This window comes from Nothobranchius furzeri, chromosome 1 (assembly GCF_043380555.1).
Source record: "Nothobranchius furzeri strain GRZ-AD chromosome 1, NfurGRZ-RIMD1, whole genome shotgun sequence".
NCBI classification, from domain to species: Eukaryota; Metazoa; Chordata; class Actinopteri; order Cyprinodontiformes; family Nothobranchiidae; genus Nothobranchius; species Nothobranchius furzeri.
The window spans coordinates 25593368-25610117 of record NC_091741.1 but is presented as its reverse complement, the minus strand read 5'-3'; the positions used below and the strand labels follow the sequence as shown (position 1 = coordinate 25610117).

General features: G+C 42.7%; 1 protein-coding gene across 1 annotated transcript in view; it reads right to left on the bottom strand.

The window, feature by feature from the left end:
- Positions 1–16750, bottom strand: part of stag2b (STAG2 cohesin complex component b) — a 63059-nt gene that overhangs the window by 12229 nt on the left and 34080 nt on the right. The window contains exons 13-27 of the mRNA XM_070544361.1: positions 13402–13509; positions 13218–13329; positions 13026–13143; positions 12843–12946; positions 5766–5858; positions 5595–5684; positions 5107–5310; positions 3590–3660; positions 3402–3489; positions 3236–3316; positions 2492–2584; positions 2180–2354; positions 1952–2091; positions 1743–1844; positions 1518–1666 (exon numbers count right to left, since the gene is read on the bottom strand). Coding sequence (XP_070400462.1) covers positions 1518–1666; positions 1743–1844; positions 1952–2091; positions 2180–2354; positions 2492–2584; positions 3236–3316; positions 3402–3489; positions 3590–3660; positions 5107–5310; positions 5595–5684; positions 5766–5858; positions 12843–12946; positions 13026–13143; positions 13218–13329; positions 13402–13509 — 1728 coding nt within the window. The remainder of the gene's footprint in view (positions 1–1517; positions 1667–1742; positions 1845–1951; positions 2092–2179; positions 2355–2491; positions 2585–3235; positions 3317–3401; positions 3490–3589; positions 3661–5106; positions 5311–5594; positions 5685–5765; positions 5859–12842; positions 12947–13025; positions 13144–13217; positions 13330–13401; positions 13510–16750) is intronic.

Genomic DNA, 16750 nt, shown 5'->3' with positions numbered 1-16750 from the left:
ATTGATGTCTGAATGCTGGTAACAAGCCTTACAGATTTACTCTCAGGTGGAGCATCAAAGCGTCTGCTCTTAATGTCACGCCTGATACTTAAAACTTTATTGTTATTGTTTTTGAATGCTTTGTAATTCCAACCAGACACGGAGACAGAGGTGAAAGAGAAAGGAAAAGAAAAGGTGGGGGGGTGGGGGGGTTCCACAAAAATAAACAATAATGAACAAGAGTCTGCTTCTAGACTTGCAGAAAAAGAAAAGAGAGAAAAAAGGGACACAACAAAAATACATCAGGAGCAAGCCATCACTGCGTCAACCTGATGATGAAATATAAAATCAACATTGTTTAACTGAACAATCACACGATAATAAATCACAGTGCATTTAGTGGCAACGACCGCCTTAAGACCTGTGTTTAACGTTCCCAAGCCCATACTTTTGAGAACACCATGTGAGCACCTGTGTGTGTACACGTGCTTGTTTATGTAAGGTTTCTCTATAGGAGCGTCCAACAGAGAGTGTGAGGGACCACAGATCCGCCCCCCAAAGGTGTGCAGGAGACGGGGGGAGCTCCAAGTCTCAGAGATCCAGGAGTTGCCCCAGAACACAGGAACCCCAAGGAGACCCCAACCAGGAAGACCCCCGCCCCCCTCGAGAGGCACAGAGGATCGCCCCGGGGGGCCACAACCAGCAGCCGGCAGAGTCCCGGGAGACATCAGTGGCAAGTCCACAGGCCCGCCCGCCGCCTCACACCCCCTAGCCGGCCGAGCCCGGGACCCAGCGACCCGGCACTCTTCTGCTTCAGTTTCAATAAAATACAGGAGCTTGACTGTTTTTACTTTTAATAAATAAACATTAAAACCTCGGAGGATTTAGACAAACTAATGGTACCGAGGTCAGATTTTGCACCTTAAATATTTTAGCTTAGTTCACAAAGTTTACATTTTATTCCAGTCATCCTAAATTATAAATAAATAATTCTGACATCAAATTCATAAGACACATTACTACTATAACTGTGTATTTGTTGCACAGAATGTGCAACTATGATATTTGGTCAGGTTTATTTGAGTAGATTAAATTATCGTACCAGATTTATGACATGTGGAGTACACTGACAATAAAAACAAAAACTTTTGAGTGAAAATTTACATTTCTAGTAAAATGTTAAGATAATTAAAAGATAAAGAACTGCTTTAATTTGATTAAGTACATAAAAAGCAGAAAAGAACATTTGCTTCATGCTCCAGGACAACCGTGTGTCTTTTTTCCATTAGGATAAATGTATTCTTTGTTTTCACAGCAACAACATCTTCCTCTGACCAGGTCTATATTGTTCCTACTTGAAATTTTACCATCCTGTGAGAGCAACAGAGCTGGCTGAATGACATTTCATCGCCTGAACCTCTCAAAGAGCAGCCTGTTAAAAGGAGAGTCGGTGCTGATGGAGTCATTTGTCACACATGACAGCTTCCAGAGACAGAGCCAAAAAAGGAGTGACGATAACGACGGGAACGGAGCCTTACTTGTGCAGCATAGCGATGGCGTCCCTGGTTTTGACCTGATCCAGACCGAAAGTTAGAGAAAAGCGGCGGGCCAACTCTTTGATGCCGCAGAACGAAGAGGAGGAGCGGTCGAAGCCGTGGCCCAGTTCAGACAGCATCTCATTAAACAGCTAGGGCAAACGTAGGAGCAGACGATTAGACTGAGATTCCCTCAGATGAGTGCAGCAAACAAGCGTGGTCACCCACCTGCTGCAGACTCAGAATCAGCGTCTTGGCACACTGGATCTTATCGATTTGCCGAGTCTTACTCATTGTCTCCTTGATGATGTCACCGTAGTCGTTGTAATACTGCAGAAGGGGCAAACAGAACGTACCGGGTTGAGAAAACGTTCCTTTCTGTTGAAGCTCAGAATAACGCTTGTTCTGCATGTCTGAGTCCAGCGTGTAAAACTGACCCTCATGTACTGTTTGAAGATGTCAGCCCCCGTTTTCATCTCCACCACGCAGTAGATGATGAGTTTACAGTAGGCAGCCAGGAGGTTCCTCCTCTTGTGCAGAGCTTCGATCTTTACTGCTTCATCATCTTGTTGCCCATCTGAAATCACAATGTCCCTCATTATAGCCCCTCTGACCTGCTAACCTGGGCAGGTGAAGCTAAAGCAGAAACAGATTTGCGTCCGCACCTGTGCTGTTTGTGTCGTCGTCCTGGTCGATGAAGACGTGGTTCAGGACGAATGAGAGCAGCTCAGACTGTAAAGAGTCTTCTGGGGAGTAGACCAGAGGCTCCAAGTGTTCCCTGCCTCCAGAAACCATCTGGTGGCTGAAGATGAGCAGAAGATCACACAGGATGGTGAAAGCCTGTGAGGAGGAAGAACAGCAGGAGAAACGTTAAAGCTTTTACAGAGCCGGAGACTCGTCACTTCCTGTGTTTTAGGCTGGTTTACAGAAACAAACCCTTTATGGAACCAACTTACAACCTAAGGGGACCTTCTCACCTGTTCTTTGACGGCCGTGTTGACATTAGTGAGGTAGCGCTGACACATCATACAGAAGGCCCTCATCTGCTTTCTCAGGGTCACCAAATCATCCTAAAAACCAAACACAATCACACATTTACCTTCAGGTCCCTAAAGCCACTTTTAGTGTTTGGCGATGGAACTGCCAAAGCCTCTGCTCCAGACCCCGGTAAGGCTCCGGGTCGAGTACACTGCTTCTTTGATTTCATACTCAAAGGATCGCTGGAAGCGTACTTTGTCTCACCTTTCACCTGGGTCCAATCTGTCACAGGAGACCAGACAACACAGCTACTAGGATCATTAGAGGAACAGGCTTCTCCTCGGCCAAATCTATCACTGACACCACTCCCTCCAACCGTCACACAGGCTGTTATCGTCCATTTATTGTCACAGAGGTGAACTGCTAATATAATGTGATTGATTTGATTTGAGGGCATTTCATCCAGCCCTAGTGAGAACTCCACAAGCAACGTCTGCAGTGATGGGGACACTAAACCAGTCTGTTGTGGTGAAGAGGCGATCTAAATTTTCTGGTACAGGTCCCCGGGTCGATCCCCGACACGCTGGAGGAAGAATAGCAGTAGCTCGAGAGGTAGAGTGGGTTGCCTGGTGATCGGAGGGGTGCAGGACTGATCCCGGCTCCCATCAGGATATTGCTGCTGCCCCCACGACCCGGACAAGCAGACACATTTAAGTCTTTGTCCAGTTAAAACCAGCCCTCACCTTTCTGGAGCTGCCCTCAGACAACTTGGCCAGTTGCCACAGGATGACATAGTGGGTACACTGCAGTGAATGGATGACTATCTGCTCAAAAGAAGAAGATGAAAAGAAAACATAAATTTCTATCGTAAAACATTCAGGATTTATTTCCCTGTTGGTGGTGAATTACCTGCTCAGGCATGTCTCCGTTCTCTATCCCCGTGTTGAGCAGCTTGAAGTTGCTGGTAAAGAGGTCCCATCCCGACAGGTCGTGTGCACTAGACCACAGCGATAAAATCAGACAGAAACAGCTGCCTTTAATCCGGTAGATTCAGAAACTCGAACGGTGACACGAGAGCGGAAAGCCGAGGTTCATACTTGTGAAATGCCGTGATCCTCTTTAGAGTCGACAAAACCTGATAAGCATCGTCTTCATCAGCATCCTCACCCTGCAGAAATTTAATAAAGGAAATGTAAATTCATCTAACAGTAACCTTAGTTAATGACACAAGCATCACACTCTTAATACGAGAAGTTAGCAGCATAGTAGGGCTGAGCGATTTATCAATATTTTTAACATTTTTCGATTAAATTTTTAAACAAGATATCTTTGTATCGATATAACTGGTCAAACTGCTATGCTAGGGATTAGCCTCTATGCTAGCGACATGTTGCTCCGTCTCTAAGCGGCTATTTCATGTATTCTCACAAGTTTGCTCAATCTGAGAGCCTCTGGGTAAAAGTGCTGCTCTAAACTTTGCATTTGGCATCCTGGTTTTTAATTATTTGGGGACGTTTAACGCCAACGGAGTTCTGTTTTTGCATCCTGCATGTGCGGAGAGACAAGTCAAACCCCTCCCTCCCCTGTGTAATCAGGAAACATCTACGGATAGCCGGAGTGGCCAAATTACCTCAAACGTATTGTAAGGGTTTGAATAGTAAACTATTGAGTTAACGTTTTATTTTGAAGGTGAGCTCAACGGGTGAGAAATGTTTTTCCAGTTCTGGTTTTTTCCGGTTTTGCTATGCTAGTAAATACTCCGTTACGAGTGATTCTGGTGAAGAGTTTGTAAGGCGCGGGTTATGGCGACAGTAGCCATTACATTATAATCGCTGATATGAGCCAATACTGTTAGACTGCAGCCATGTTTGCCCTGATAACTAATAACTCCACGGTGCACGACCCATGTGACCTTCAGTAGCTGCAATTACATCATCATACATTTAGCTTAACATGATAGATTTTTATTTTCTCTGAACAATAAACGATATGGCCACATGTAGATGACATTTAAATAAGTTTACATTAATTATAAATATATCATTAAAAAGTGCCTATGGGACATTTGATACACCTCTAGCTCTCAACTGTGTGTGTGTGTGTGTGTGTGTGTGTGTGTGTGTGTGTGTGTGTGTGTGTGTGGTGTGTGTGTGTGTGTGTGTGTGTGTGTGTGTGTGTGTGTTAACACACAGCTGTACCAGAGAATAGGCACCAAGGTTAAAGTTTGACAAGAATCAATACATTTTCATGCATTTAATCTACTGATTTATGTTTATAATTCCTCTAGACAGCTTGAAGTGAGTTAACGTGTAAATATTTTACAGGAGGAAAAATATCGACATAAATATCGTACATCGGAATTGAGCTAAAAGATATGGAGATATAAGTTTTGGTCCATATCGCCCCGCCCTACAGCATAGTAATCAAATGCTGCTGCTGTGAGATAATAAAGTGATGTTTCATGATGACCACCTGCTGTTATAAACACCACATATCCAGGATCTGATGTAATACTGCATTTATGGGACACGGCGGGTAGATAAAACACTCGTTCATAACAGCCTTGTTAACACTGCATGTGTGCTAGTGTTTACAGGTAGAGTGACGCTCCTACCTCTTGTAGAAAATCCTCCAGTAGCCGGGTGAACTTGTCCACCAGCTCGTCCAGCAGCTGCGAGCGGGCTATATCCACCCTGTTGAAGATCGTGAACTCCTCGTTGCAGAGGGCGTGGTAGGTCTTCGAACAGGACTCCAACACTTCGGTGTCTGTGTGCTTCTCCACGATTTCTTTTATCTGACGAAGCAGGGCATCCAGATGCTGGACAACACGGGGATAAAAGGATCCATGTCATACGTTAGCTGCTAATGGCGGAGGAAAATAACACTATTAATGTAAAAAATAGATCAGCTTTACTAGCTGCTGCAGACACGATCCTTTGCAACATACTATGGAATACTTCAGGTTTTAAACATGTTTGCTGTAAATATGCTGCATTAGAACCACGATTCAGATCACAGCACTGCCCTTTCATGCTGAACATCATAACCAACTAAATGAACAAAGATCTGACTGAAATGATGTTTTAGGTAAATCTGTCTCACCTTCTCCAGACGTCCTGTGGTATAAATTTCCAGGTCAAAGTACTGAGGCAGCTGTAATAAGTTAGTCACCTTCTCTGCATCGACAGCATACTGTCAATAAAACATGACAGCTTATGTTAAGAGATGAACGAGAAAACACTGTAGGTAAAACATCAGGTGGCTGTAACGTACCTTGGCCAGTAGAGGCGGCAAAGCCACGGCAAACAGTTCAGTTAGTCTGGTTCGATCGTCCAGCTGAGTTTTCTTCTCTTTAGCCGTCATAACCTGACCGGGTAAATAGAGTTGGTTAGATTACAGTGGTTCTAGAGATGTTCCGTTCCGATATTGGTATCGGCCCCAAAAAAAAAAAAAAAAACTGTATCGGACTTCGGACTGCATCAAAAATCTCCGATATAAGCAGTCCGTTCTGCTTTAAATTCCACTGCAGCAATTCTATCCAGCAGCGCCCAGATCCAGCGTGCAAAGTCCACGTGATCAGAACAGTGTTTGCTAGCAAGGAGCAATGTCGACCATGTGCCAGTATTTTTTGTTAGTATTTTTTGTTAAAGTCCAAATTAGACAGTTTGGCTCAGTGCAACACTTGTCATGCAAAAGCTTCCAAAGATTGAACAGAACCGGGGACGTTTTATACGTCCACCCTCAATGTGCATTTGAAGCAGGATCACAAACCATTACACAAGGATTTTCGCAGTGTGTGAAATTGAAACTTTAGACCAGGGGTATGCATCTCTGGGCCTGGAGGTCCGGTATCCAGCACGTTTTAGTGGTTTCTCTGACTCAGCACACTTGATTCACGTGTGCAGCAGCTCATCAGGCTCTGCTGAAGCCTGTTAATCACCTGCTGATTAAAATCAGGTGTATTGAAACAGTACAAACTAAAAAGTGCTGGATACCGGATCTCCAGACCCAGAATTGAATATCCCTGCTTTAGACACAACTTGTAGCAGTTGGTCAGTGAACAATGTGTTTTTTTCCTTATGTCTCTTCTAGTGGTGTGCATCTCTACCTGCCTCATGATTCGATCTGATTCCGATTATCTGCCTAACGATTCGATTTGAGTCTGAAATGCATCACGATTCTTCACACAAAAATTTTCATTACTTAATAAAAGCAGTAGAATAGTTTTCAATTTCTTTTTGATTTTGAAATCCCTGAAAAACAGAACATTCATCTATTCAATATAGTGAGCAATAATGTTTAAAGTGTGCTGCCTATAATTACTTAAATAATCAAGAAATCATGTTTTCGGTAGAGCAGCTTTAAGATAGAATATTACTGAACTTAAAAATAGTAAACAAATACTGTGTTAAGTGATTCTTTCACATCCAGGATCCCAAAACAGAAATTAGCCCAGACATCCGATTTAAATGTAACGGGTACACCTTTGATTACTGGTAATATTGGCCCTGTATCCCTGTCCAATTGCTTCTAGGACAACGCAGTGCGCATGTCATTGCAACTCTGCCCCCAGAAGTAATACCTCAAAACTTTATTGTCCTGCATAAACCTGTTCCCATCAAAGAGCCATTATTACCCATATCCCACAGTAAAGAAAACACCGCAGCAGCCGCGGCGTTGTGGGCGGGGCCTACCCTTAGACAGCAGCCGGTACCGGTCGGTCGCTCGTGTACATCAAAGTTATCTTTCATAAGAAGATAATCAATAAAACGATTTATATAAAGTGGATCCAGAAGTTGTAGCCCGTCTTCACCCTGTTGGTGGTTTTACTGAGCAGGTGCCACTTTTGTCATACGTTTCTTTTAAAAACATGTTTAGACTGTTCAGAATACAAATCCAGGCTCTGTCACGTTTGATTGTTGTAATTAAACTTTGTAGGTGGGGAAGGTCAGAAAAGGATCCGATCATTTTGTTTTTCCCTCGTTTACAGTGACGGAGATAACGGTGCAGTGCGGCTGGCTCTGGTGTTAATCAAGTTTAATTTGATCTATTTTCACAAGAAAACGAAACAGTTAAAAGCAGGGCTCGTGTTGTGTTGACCGGATAGTTCCCGTTTTTGACCGTTTATTTTGACGGAGAACGAATAGAAAGAATTACCCCGACGTATGCAGACGAACTGACATTTTATTCGTTTCGCACATCGCAGATGTAGCTAAATCACTTAAGAAATGATTCCCATCTGAGCTGGACACGGAGCTCAGCGCAACTCGCTGTCAGCGCGTACGTACGGCGCACAGTGAGCTGAAGATGTGGAGAGGGGCTTGGAGCGCGTCGCAGAACCAGGGCGCATGCAGGAAGATTCCTCCGACTGAAGCGAGACTTGTCACTTAGAAAATGTTCCCTGATTATGAAACTTTGGCTGAATAGCGCTTGTTCCTGTCTCCAATGTGGCGACGCATCCAGGAGCTGAGGAGAATCCCAGAATCTCACATCCTCGTCAGCTCAGAACACGCATATGATTACGCACAAGCGTGACGCGTCTACCCGGTCTCACAGTAAGACCGGGTTGGACCTGTTCAGGTTTACGCAGACAATCTTTACATTTAGAATTGGCTTACAGATGTAAAATTAATGCAGTAAAATATAAAGCATTTTATTTAAATATCCATTCATTATTTTACAAGCACAGAGAGCCGCATCAGATGGATGGAAGAGCCGCATGCGGTTCCAGAGCCGCGGTTGCCGACCCCCGACATAGACATAGGGAGAAAATCTCATTGTGTCACGTTGCTGCATCGATGCCGAATCATGCAAGGCTGAATCGCGATGCATCTTAGAATCGATCATTTTTCCCACCTCTAGTCTCTTCCCTCAGCTGTTCACATTTATGCAACCAAAGGTTATTAAAAAGTCACTTGTTCAAGCCTTTTCTACATTCCACACTACGAAATAGGTAAAAGTATGTATGATTTGTGCTGATATCACATCGGATTGATATCGATATCGGTCAATACTGAAAGCTGCAATATCGGAAAAAGTTGTATCGGGACATCCTTAACTGGTTCAGGGTTTCCCTTACATAGGCGTAGCCGTGGCGGCCCACCACGGCTGAAATCCCTCTGCCACGCCTACAAGATACCAAGTTTTATTGATGTTTTTTTTTTTTGCGTCGTTTCCCGAAGAAGCAGCGGGAACTACTGTGTTGTTGCTTGTGATCACAGCCAGCAGGTAGCAAGGAGGAGGAGGCAGGGCAGGGTGGTTACAGCTATGAGCGTACGGATAAAGCATTTTTGACGAATACGAGCATGAAACGAGTGTAAAACTCATAAATATCTGTAATCGTGCTGAATGAAATCCTCATTGGGTAACTGACTGTCTTCACGCTCTGTGATTGGCCAGTCAGATAGAGCGCCCGCCCCTCCCTACACACAAAACTGCAGCCGGGAGCTCCGTCAGCTCGGCCCAGGCATCAATGCACACACACAGACAGTAAAGCCGGGCGGACACTGTGGGACTTTTTCACTTTTTTGAGCCGATTTTCCACTCGTGCGAGAATCCACGACATCGGGGCGAGTTTTGCGCTGAGCACCCGCACACTGAAAACAACACTAGACATACAAAGATTATAAAAATAAAAGAAATAACATTCCTTATGACCGGGGTCATAACAGTCGTGTAGTGTACGGGGGGTTACGAGAGGCGATTAACACCACGTGACCAGCTACCGATCAGCAATCGTGAGCTCGCACGGACTTCTGGAGTGTTTAATATTTTGCTCGTCCCTCGTGAGGGTATCGCACTGTTGAAGCGGCGCTGCGAGCAGCTGCAACCCAAAAAGTATCAGAACCGCTCACGGCGCATGCGCAATCCTGCATCACCGCTGCTCGCCCGCTATTTCCCCAATAACACACGTTGTTCGTTTTTGTTTCTACACGTTTTTTTACTCACAAAGATTGTCAAGAAAGCGTGTTTGTCGTGTTCATGTCAAATTAAACTGATCACAAAACACAGATTTACTTTCTTTATTTCGTTTTCCTCATCCAACCCCCATAAATCCCTGTGTGTCCTCCTGTAGCACTCCCGAAGGACAACAGGCAAGACAAGACAAAAAAGTCTGACGTGTTGAGTAAAAACTGCTATTTTTAGCATATTTTTAGGGTCGACGTGTTGCTACCAGACGTACAGTGTGAGCAGTCAGGTCGCATCCGAGAACTGGGTCGTGCAGTGTGAGCGCATCACTCGTGAGATCTTCCCTGCGCTGAAGTCGTACAGTTTGAGCTGAAGTTGAGTGCTACGAGTGAAAAAGTTGCACAGTGTCTGCCTGGCTTATTATAATGTTCACTGTAATGCATCTTGATGTTCTTAACAAATAAATTAAATAAAAAATATTGGTCAATAATGCCAAATACAGGTGCTGGCCAGTAAATTAGAATATCATCAAAAGGTTGAAAATATTTCAGTAATTCCATTCAAAACGTGAAACTTGTACATTATATTCATGCAATGCACACAGACCAATGTATTTCCAATGTTCATTACATTTAAATTTGATATTCATAAGTGACAACTAATGAAAACTCCAAATTTGGTATCTCAAAAAATTAGAATATTCTGAAAAGGCTGAATATAGAAGACACCTGCTGCCACTCTAATCAGCTGATTTACTCAAAACACCTGCAAAGGCCTTTAAAAGGTCCCTCAGTCTTGTTTTGAAGGCACCACAATCATGGGGAAGACTTCTGACTTAACAGCTGTCCAAAAGACAATCATTGACACCTTGCACAAGGAGGGCAAGACACAAAAGGTGATTGCTAAAGAAGCTGGCTGTTCGCAGAGCTCTGTGTCCAAGCACATTAACAGACAGGCGAAGGGACGGAAAAAATGTGGTAGAAAAAAGTGTACAAGCTCTAGGGATAACCGCACCCTGCAGAGAATTGTGACGACAAACCCATTCAAAAATGTGGGGGAGATCCACAAAGAGTGGACTGCAGCTGGAGTCAGCGCTTCAAGAACCACCACGAGGAGACTCATGAAAGACATGGGATTCAGGTGTCGCATTCCGTGTGTCAAGCCACTCTTGAACATGAAACAGCGCAAGAAGCGTCTCGCCTGGGCCAAGGACAAAAAGGACTGGACTGATGCTGAGTGGTCCAAAGTTATGTTTTCTGATGAAAGCAAGTTCTGCATTTCCTTTGGAAATCAAGGACCCAGAGTCTGGAGGAAGAGCGGAGAAGCACAGAATCCACGTTGCATGAGGTCCAGTGTAAAGTTTCCACCGTCAGTGATGGTGTGGGGTGCCATGTCATCTGCCGGTGTTGGCCCACTCTGTTTCCTGAGGTCCAGGGTCAATGCAGCCGTCTACCAGGAAGTTTTAGAGCACTTCATGCTTCCTGCTGCTGACCAACTTTATGGGGATGCAGACTTCACCTTTCAACAGGACTTGGCACCTGCACACAGTGCCAAAACCACCAGCACCTGGTTCAAGGACCATGGTATCCCTGTCCTTGATTGGCTAGCAAACTCGCCTGACCTTAACCCCATAGAAAATCTATGGGGTATTGTGAAGCGGAGGATGCAATACGCTAGACCCAACAATGCAGAGGAGCTGAAGACGACTATCAGAGCAACCTGGGCTCTCATAACACCTGAGCAGTGCCACAGACTGATCGAGTCCATGCCACGCCGCATTACTGCAGTTATTGAGGCAAAAGGAGCCCCGACTAAGTATTGAGTGCTATACATGCACATTCTTTTCATGTTCATTCTTTTCAGTTGGCCAACATTAGAGAAACAAACATTTTTTCATTGGCCTTTAGAATATTCTAATTTTCTGAGATACCAGATTTGATGTTTTCATTGGTTGTCACCTATAAATATCAAAATTAAACGTAATAAACATCGGAAATACATTGGTCTGTGTGCATTGCATGAATATAATGTACAAGTTTCACGTTTTGAATGGAATTACTGAAATATTTTCAACCTTTTGATGATATTCTAATTTACTGGCCAGCACCTGTATGTAAATTTGTGCTTCAGTCATTTTCATACTGGCTTAAAAATACTTCATTAAGTCTACTAAGCAGGGGTGTAGAAGGTGTTTAACAGGGCCAGCCCAGTAATGATCTTCGACCAAAATAAAGGGGGCAGAAAGTCAAATAAAGGGGGGCAAAAAGGAGATGATTTTCCAGACGCCAAGAAAAATTAAATGCCACATCCCCCCTGCAAAGTGTGTCACTGAGAGTTTAAAACAGAAATTATTCTTGTGCAAATATTGGTGTACTCACCTTTAATACTAGTTATTAAAATGCAACAGTTGCTGGATTGGTGCAGTTCAGAGTGGAGTGCATCAAATAAAACAATATTAACATAAAGGTGAGACGTGTCATAATCCCCCCCCCCCCCCCCCCCACACACACACACACACACACAGCTGGAAAAATTCCTAGGGGAAACACTGTGGTTCCCAACCTTTTTTCATGAGGACCTCCTTTCCTGTGTCCAAGTCAACCAGGGCCCCCAACACTAACTCCTACTACACTTAAAAGTGAAAAATTACTAACTTTATACAGACATGCAGAGTTATGCCTCTTACAGAGTTCTGATTATACTATTGGGTGTTTTATCTGGATTTTATAAACGTAACTAAAATAATCTTGGTATCCTCACAACCTCAACACACACAAAATTGTGGGGACCCCATTTTAGGAACCACTGGGTTAGAAGGCTGAACACACAGCTCTCTCTCTCTCTCTCTCTCTCTCTCTCTCTCTCTCTCTCTCTCTCTCTCTCTCTCTCTCTCTCTCTCTCTCTCTCTCTCTCTCTCTCTCTCTCTCTCTCTCTCTCTCTCTCTCTCTCTCTCTCTCTCTCTCTCTCTCTCTCTCTCTCTCTCTCTCTCTCTCTCTCTCTCTCTCTCTCTCTCTCTCTCTCTCTCTCTCTCTCTCACTCACTCACTCACTCACTCACTCACTCACTCACTCACACTCACACTCACGCATCTGTTTGTTTTTGTTTGGGCAAGCGATGTAAATGGTTCGTTTGTTTTTACAGTGTGAAAAATGTAGCAGAACTATTTAAATTGTCGAATATCGTCCGTGACAGGAGTATTATTATATTGATACTGGCTCAAATGTTCTAATCGGTGTCTCCCTTAACAAAACGGACGAAAACTCTACATGGGCTAAAAATTCAAGTGTGCACAGGCATGGCTGACAATATAAAACAGATGCTTTAAAGTAATCCAAATACTGCAAAACACAAGAACAAGATAAAAGTTTAAAGTAAGAACTTACAATCAGCCCAGCTGATTTTGGACAGTTTAAAGTCAAGTCAGCTCAAAGCCACTCTTACCCTCTTGCCTGTGCCTCGTCCTACCGGTGGGTGGCATTCAGCAGCCTGGCGTACAGTGCACAGCATGATCTCAATCAGAGCCGTCTCCTGCCTATCTGTAAGAGCTACGGGGAGAAAAACAATAAGCAACCTTCACATCAACGCATTCATGTTCCAGGAACGTGGAAATAAGCAGATCCATACCTTCCTCCCCTGGTAACGTGTCATCTAGCAATAAGCTGATCATACACTCCCAGTCTTTCAGTAGCTCAGCCCCACATTCCCAGAGGGAGTCCACCAGGTATGCTGCGTGCTCATGGAGCTAAGGAAACTCACACTTACTGACTGTTTACACAAAGAAATGAGAACCAACAAACGTATTCTGAAAGTTTTTACCTCGCTCTCAAGGAAGAAAAAGACAGTGGTCTTAATAAGGTTGGCGTTGAGACTTTGTCTGCCTCTCCTTTTAGGGGCACCCTCTTCCTCTGGTTCCCGCTGGCTGAACAATCTGTGAGAACATTTGGTATTAAATGTGCATCACAGAAAAAGGCTTATGTAAGCTACACAACACTGGTCATACTTTTTATACAAGAATTCTCCAGCAGCGACAGCCACCGGCCTGTGTGCTGAGTAAACTAGATGATAGACGCTCTCACAGTCCTCGGGGGTCAACACCTCATCTGTACTACTGCAGAGGCAAACACAAACAGAAACGGTCATGTCAGAAGGTTTACTCCAATCTGATCCCAATGCTCCAAACTGGGAATTACCTCTAATCTATACACAAAAACGTTTGAAGCACACGCTGTAACGATATTTTTTGCGATACATTCTTTAGAGTATAGGCAGGGATCTCCAAAAATTCAATTTAAGACTTTTTAAGACCTTCTAAAAATTAAATTAAGACTTTATCGCAAAGAACTAATCAACTGATGATACATTGTTTTTAAATAATGCATCGCTTCGTTTTCCATGTCATGATGGGTTACGTCCTATCCAGGACAGCGAGGCTGTAGCAATAATACGTAAAGCCACGTGGTAAAAAAAAAAATGCAAACCGTGCACAGAAAAGAACAAAAAAGTATTTTATTAGTTTGCATGCATCTATTTTTCATACCTGCAAGCTCAGAGGCTGTGAAAAAAGGGGCAACTAGGTTACCCCCCCCCCAACAAGGTCCTTGCTGCAGATGTGCATCTATTCTACGGTGGGTTTTGTGACATTTGCATTCTTTTATTTTTAGAATAATTTAAAAAATTATTTAATTAGATTTTTTTTGCACAATGCAAACAATTTTCTACCAGTCATACTGTTCAAGAGAGCTAAATATAATAAACTGACAGAACTGATCAGACAATGATTAGGGATTATCATCTAATAAGTAACAATTATTATGAGACTAATTCACAGAACACCGAACATAAAAACATCTGAAAATGTTCCAAATCACTGTAACCCTTTACTGTAACTGATCAGTAGGACGACCAGACCTTCAGCGCCTTGGGCTTCCTGACAGGGTTGCGGAAGGCGCTTTATAAATAAAGCTTTGATTGGTTGATTGACCAGATCCCAACTCACCAAACGTGGGACAGAGACGACTCACTGTGGGATGTGAAACTTCAATGCAACAAGATAAAGTTAAAATATATTTTTGTTTTTTATCTATTCTGCCTTTTATCTCTAACATCACTGTTAAATTTACATAAAATTACTATACAATTGATGTCTTACATCTTCTATTTGAATTCAACTGGAACAAGCAAATAGCAAAAGCTTTAATGCTGTTTCTCAGTTCCTCTCCAGCTACCGCTGCTTAACTCGGGCTCTTTGGACCTTCTACAGCGGCTCTGAGTAACTTTAGCTACAGTTATTTTAAACAATCAACTGATTTTATAAATAAAGACAGGCCCACTATCAAAGAATGAAGGTTTAAGCAGCTTTTTAAAGTGGTCATTGAATATTTGTGCTGACTTTCCACAACAGAATGATAGTAAAAGTACCAGTTACATCTTTTGGTCTATTTATATTCATTTTCCACTAATAACATCTCATTGAAAAAAGATCCAAGCTGTTTTGAAAGTTTTTCTTCTTAATTTCAAATCTCTTATAGAACATATGTAGGGAAGACGTGCCCAAAAGGGTTTAGCCTGCATGTGTCAGAAACAACAACCACAGCACCTTGTCTGTGTCACTATCTTCTTCGGGTTTTAGGATGGACCTGTCTAATTACTGGGAAACTTGTTTTTGAACAACACTTGAACTCAGCTGAAACTGAGAGGAGACAAGCCTGCTAAAGTTCTTGACAAAAAACTGTAGTACTTGGAGGGAATTTTGATGAATTTACTAACTTTAAGCTCCAACCGCTGCGAGACGATGAAGCGGTGGCCGGTAGCGCCGCAGCGATACCGGCCACCGCAGCGTGGTTTTGCCTAGCCGTCTCCGTGAGTGATTGGTCAAATGACGACTCGTGGCCCACTAACAAAGATGGTTTGTGAAGAGGATGAACACTCCTCATTATTCTGAAACTGATTCTTATAAAGAATGACTGAAGCCCAACCAAAAACTCCGCTTCCCTAAAACAAAAACTCTTTGATTCACGAGAACGTATTTGGTTTCATAAACGGCAATTTTCTCTGAAAAGCGTCAAGTTTGCAAGTATGAGACAAATGTATTTTAAATTCATGTCAATACGAACCAAATCTAAGACTTTACTAAATCCATTTAATACTTTTTAAATACTTTTAAGGGTCTTAATTGTCCTTTAATCAGATTCAAGACTTTTGAGACTTTTCTAGACCCTGCGGACACCCTGTTCTTTTCTTCCGTTGATACAAATCAAAATGACTCAACAATCTCTCATGCCAGATGAATTGCAAAACAAATTGTAAAAATTATAGGATGCCTTTTAAATAACATTTAATGTTCAAAACATATTTAAATAAATACAAAATATCTCAATTAGTTTTTACATTATGATTCTTTTTCCAAACAATGCAACAGAAAATCTCAGAAAATGAATAAAGACTAAGATATTTTAAATGAAATTCAAGCCAAATGTGATGAAAACACTAAATTCTAAATTGTCTGAAGTAAAAAATGTAAAAGCAAAATAACATTTTATTTCTGCTTCCCTGATTCAGTAATCCGATTTTAACTTTTTTTTTTTTTTTTGCTCATGGCAGTTAAGTTTTACTTCAGCAGTGAATAACTGCAGGTAAAATTACGCTCTGCTGCCTTTTCTGTCAATAAAATTACAATAAGTTTGGAGGTTTTTCCGATTACTTTCACTTTAGTTGAGCTGTGCTCAGATCAGCGCCGGTCTGATTCACCGCAGTGAGCACCAGCAGCACGGAGCGAGAGGAGGAGGAGCTGGATTCAGACTAGATCTTTTAAATTACCGGTAGAAATGGCTGAAACTGAGAAGGACTGTGGGGTAAAACTGTTCAAATTAAATCACAGGAAATGTCCAAAAAGTTTGGAAGCCTGCGTGTAACCCAAAAGGCATTTAGGGGAATTAGCATTAATGAGCTATTAACACCTCTCCCAGCATATTTTACCAAGGATGTTTTTCTGCTCACCGCCCAACTCTCTAAACCCAACCGGTCCGTATAACCGACATAACCCCATCTTCTCTACAAGCACATCTTTATCCACTCTGCAGCAGCTGCTGATGCATTTCACCCAGAGCCGACAAAATTCACACAAAAGCAGGAGGGGCATACACTCAGTCATGTTGAAGCGCTAAAATGTTGCATTCCTTGATGACGTCATCAGAATGTGCATCCGATTAACCAGTAGTATATAATTCTATACCATAGGCCAAAATCATACTGGTTATACCGTGCATTACTACTCCAAACATATGCAGTAAAACGCATCTAATAAATTAGAAACAGTGAGAAAAAGGTGGTGTATTTTATGTCACACACTT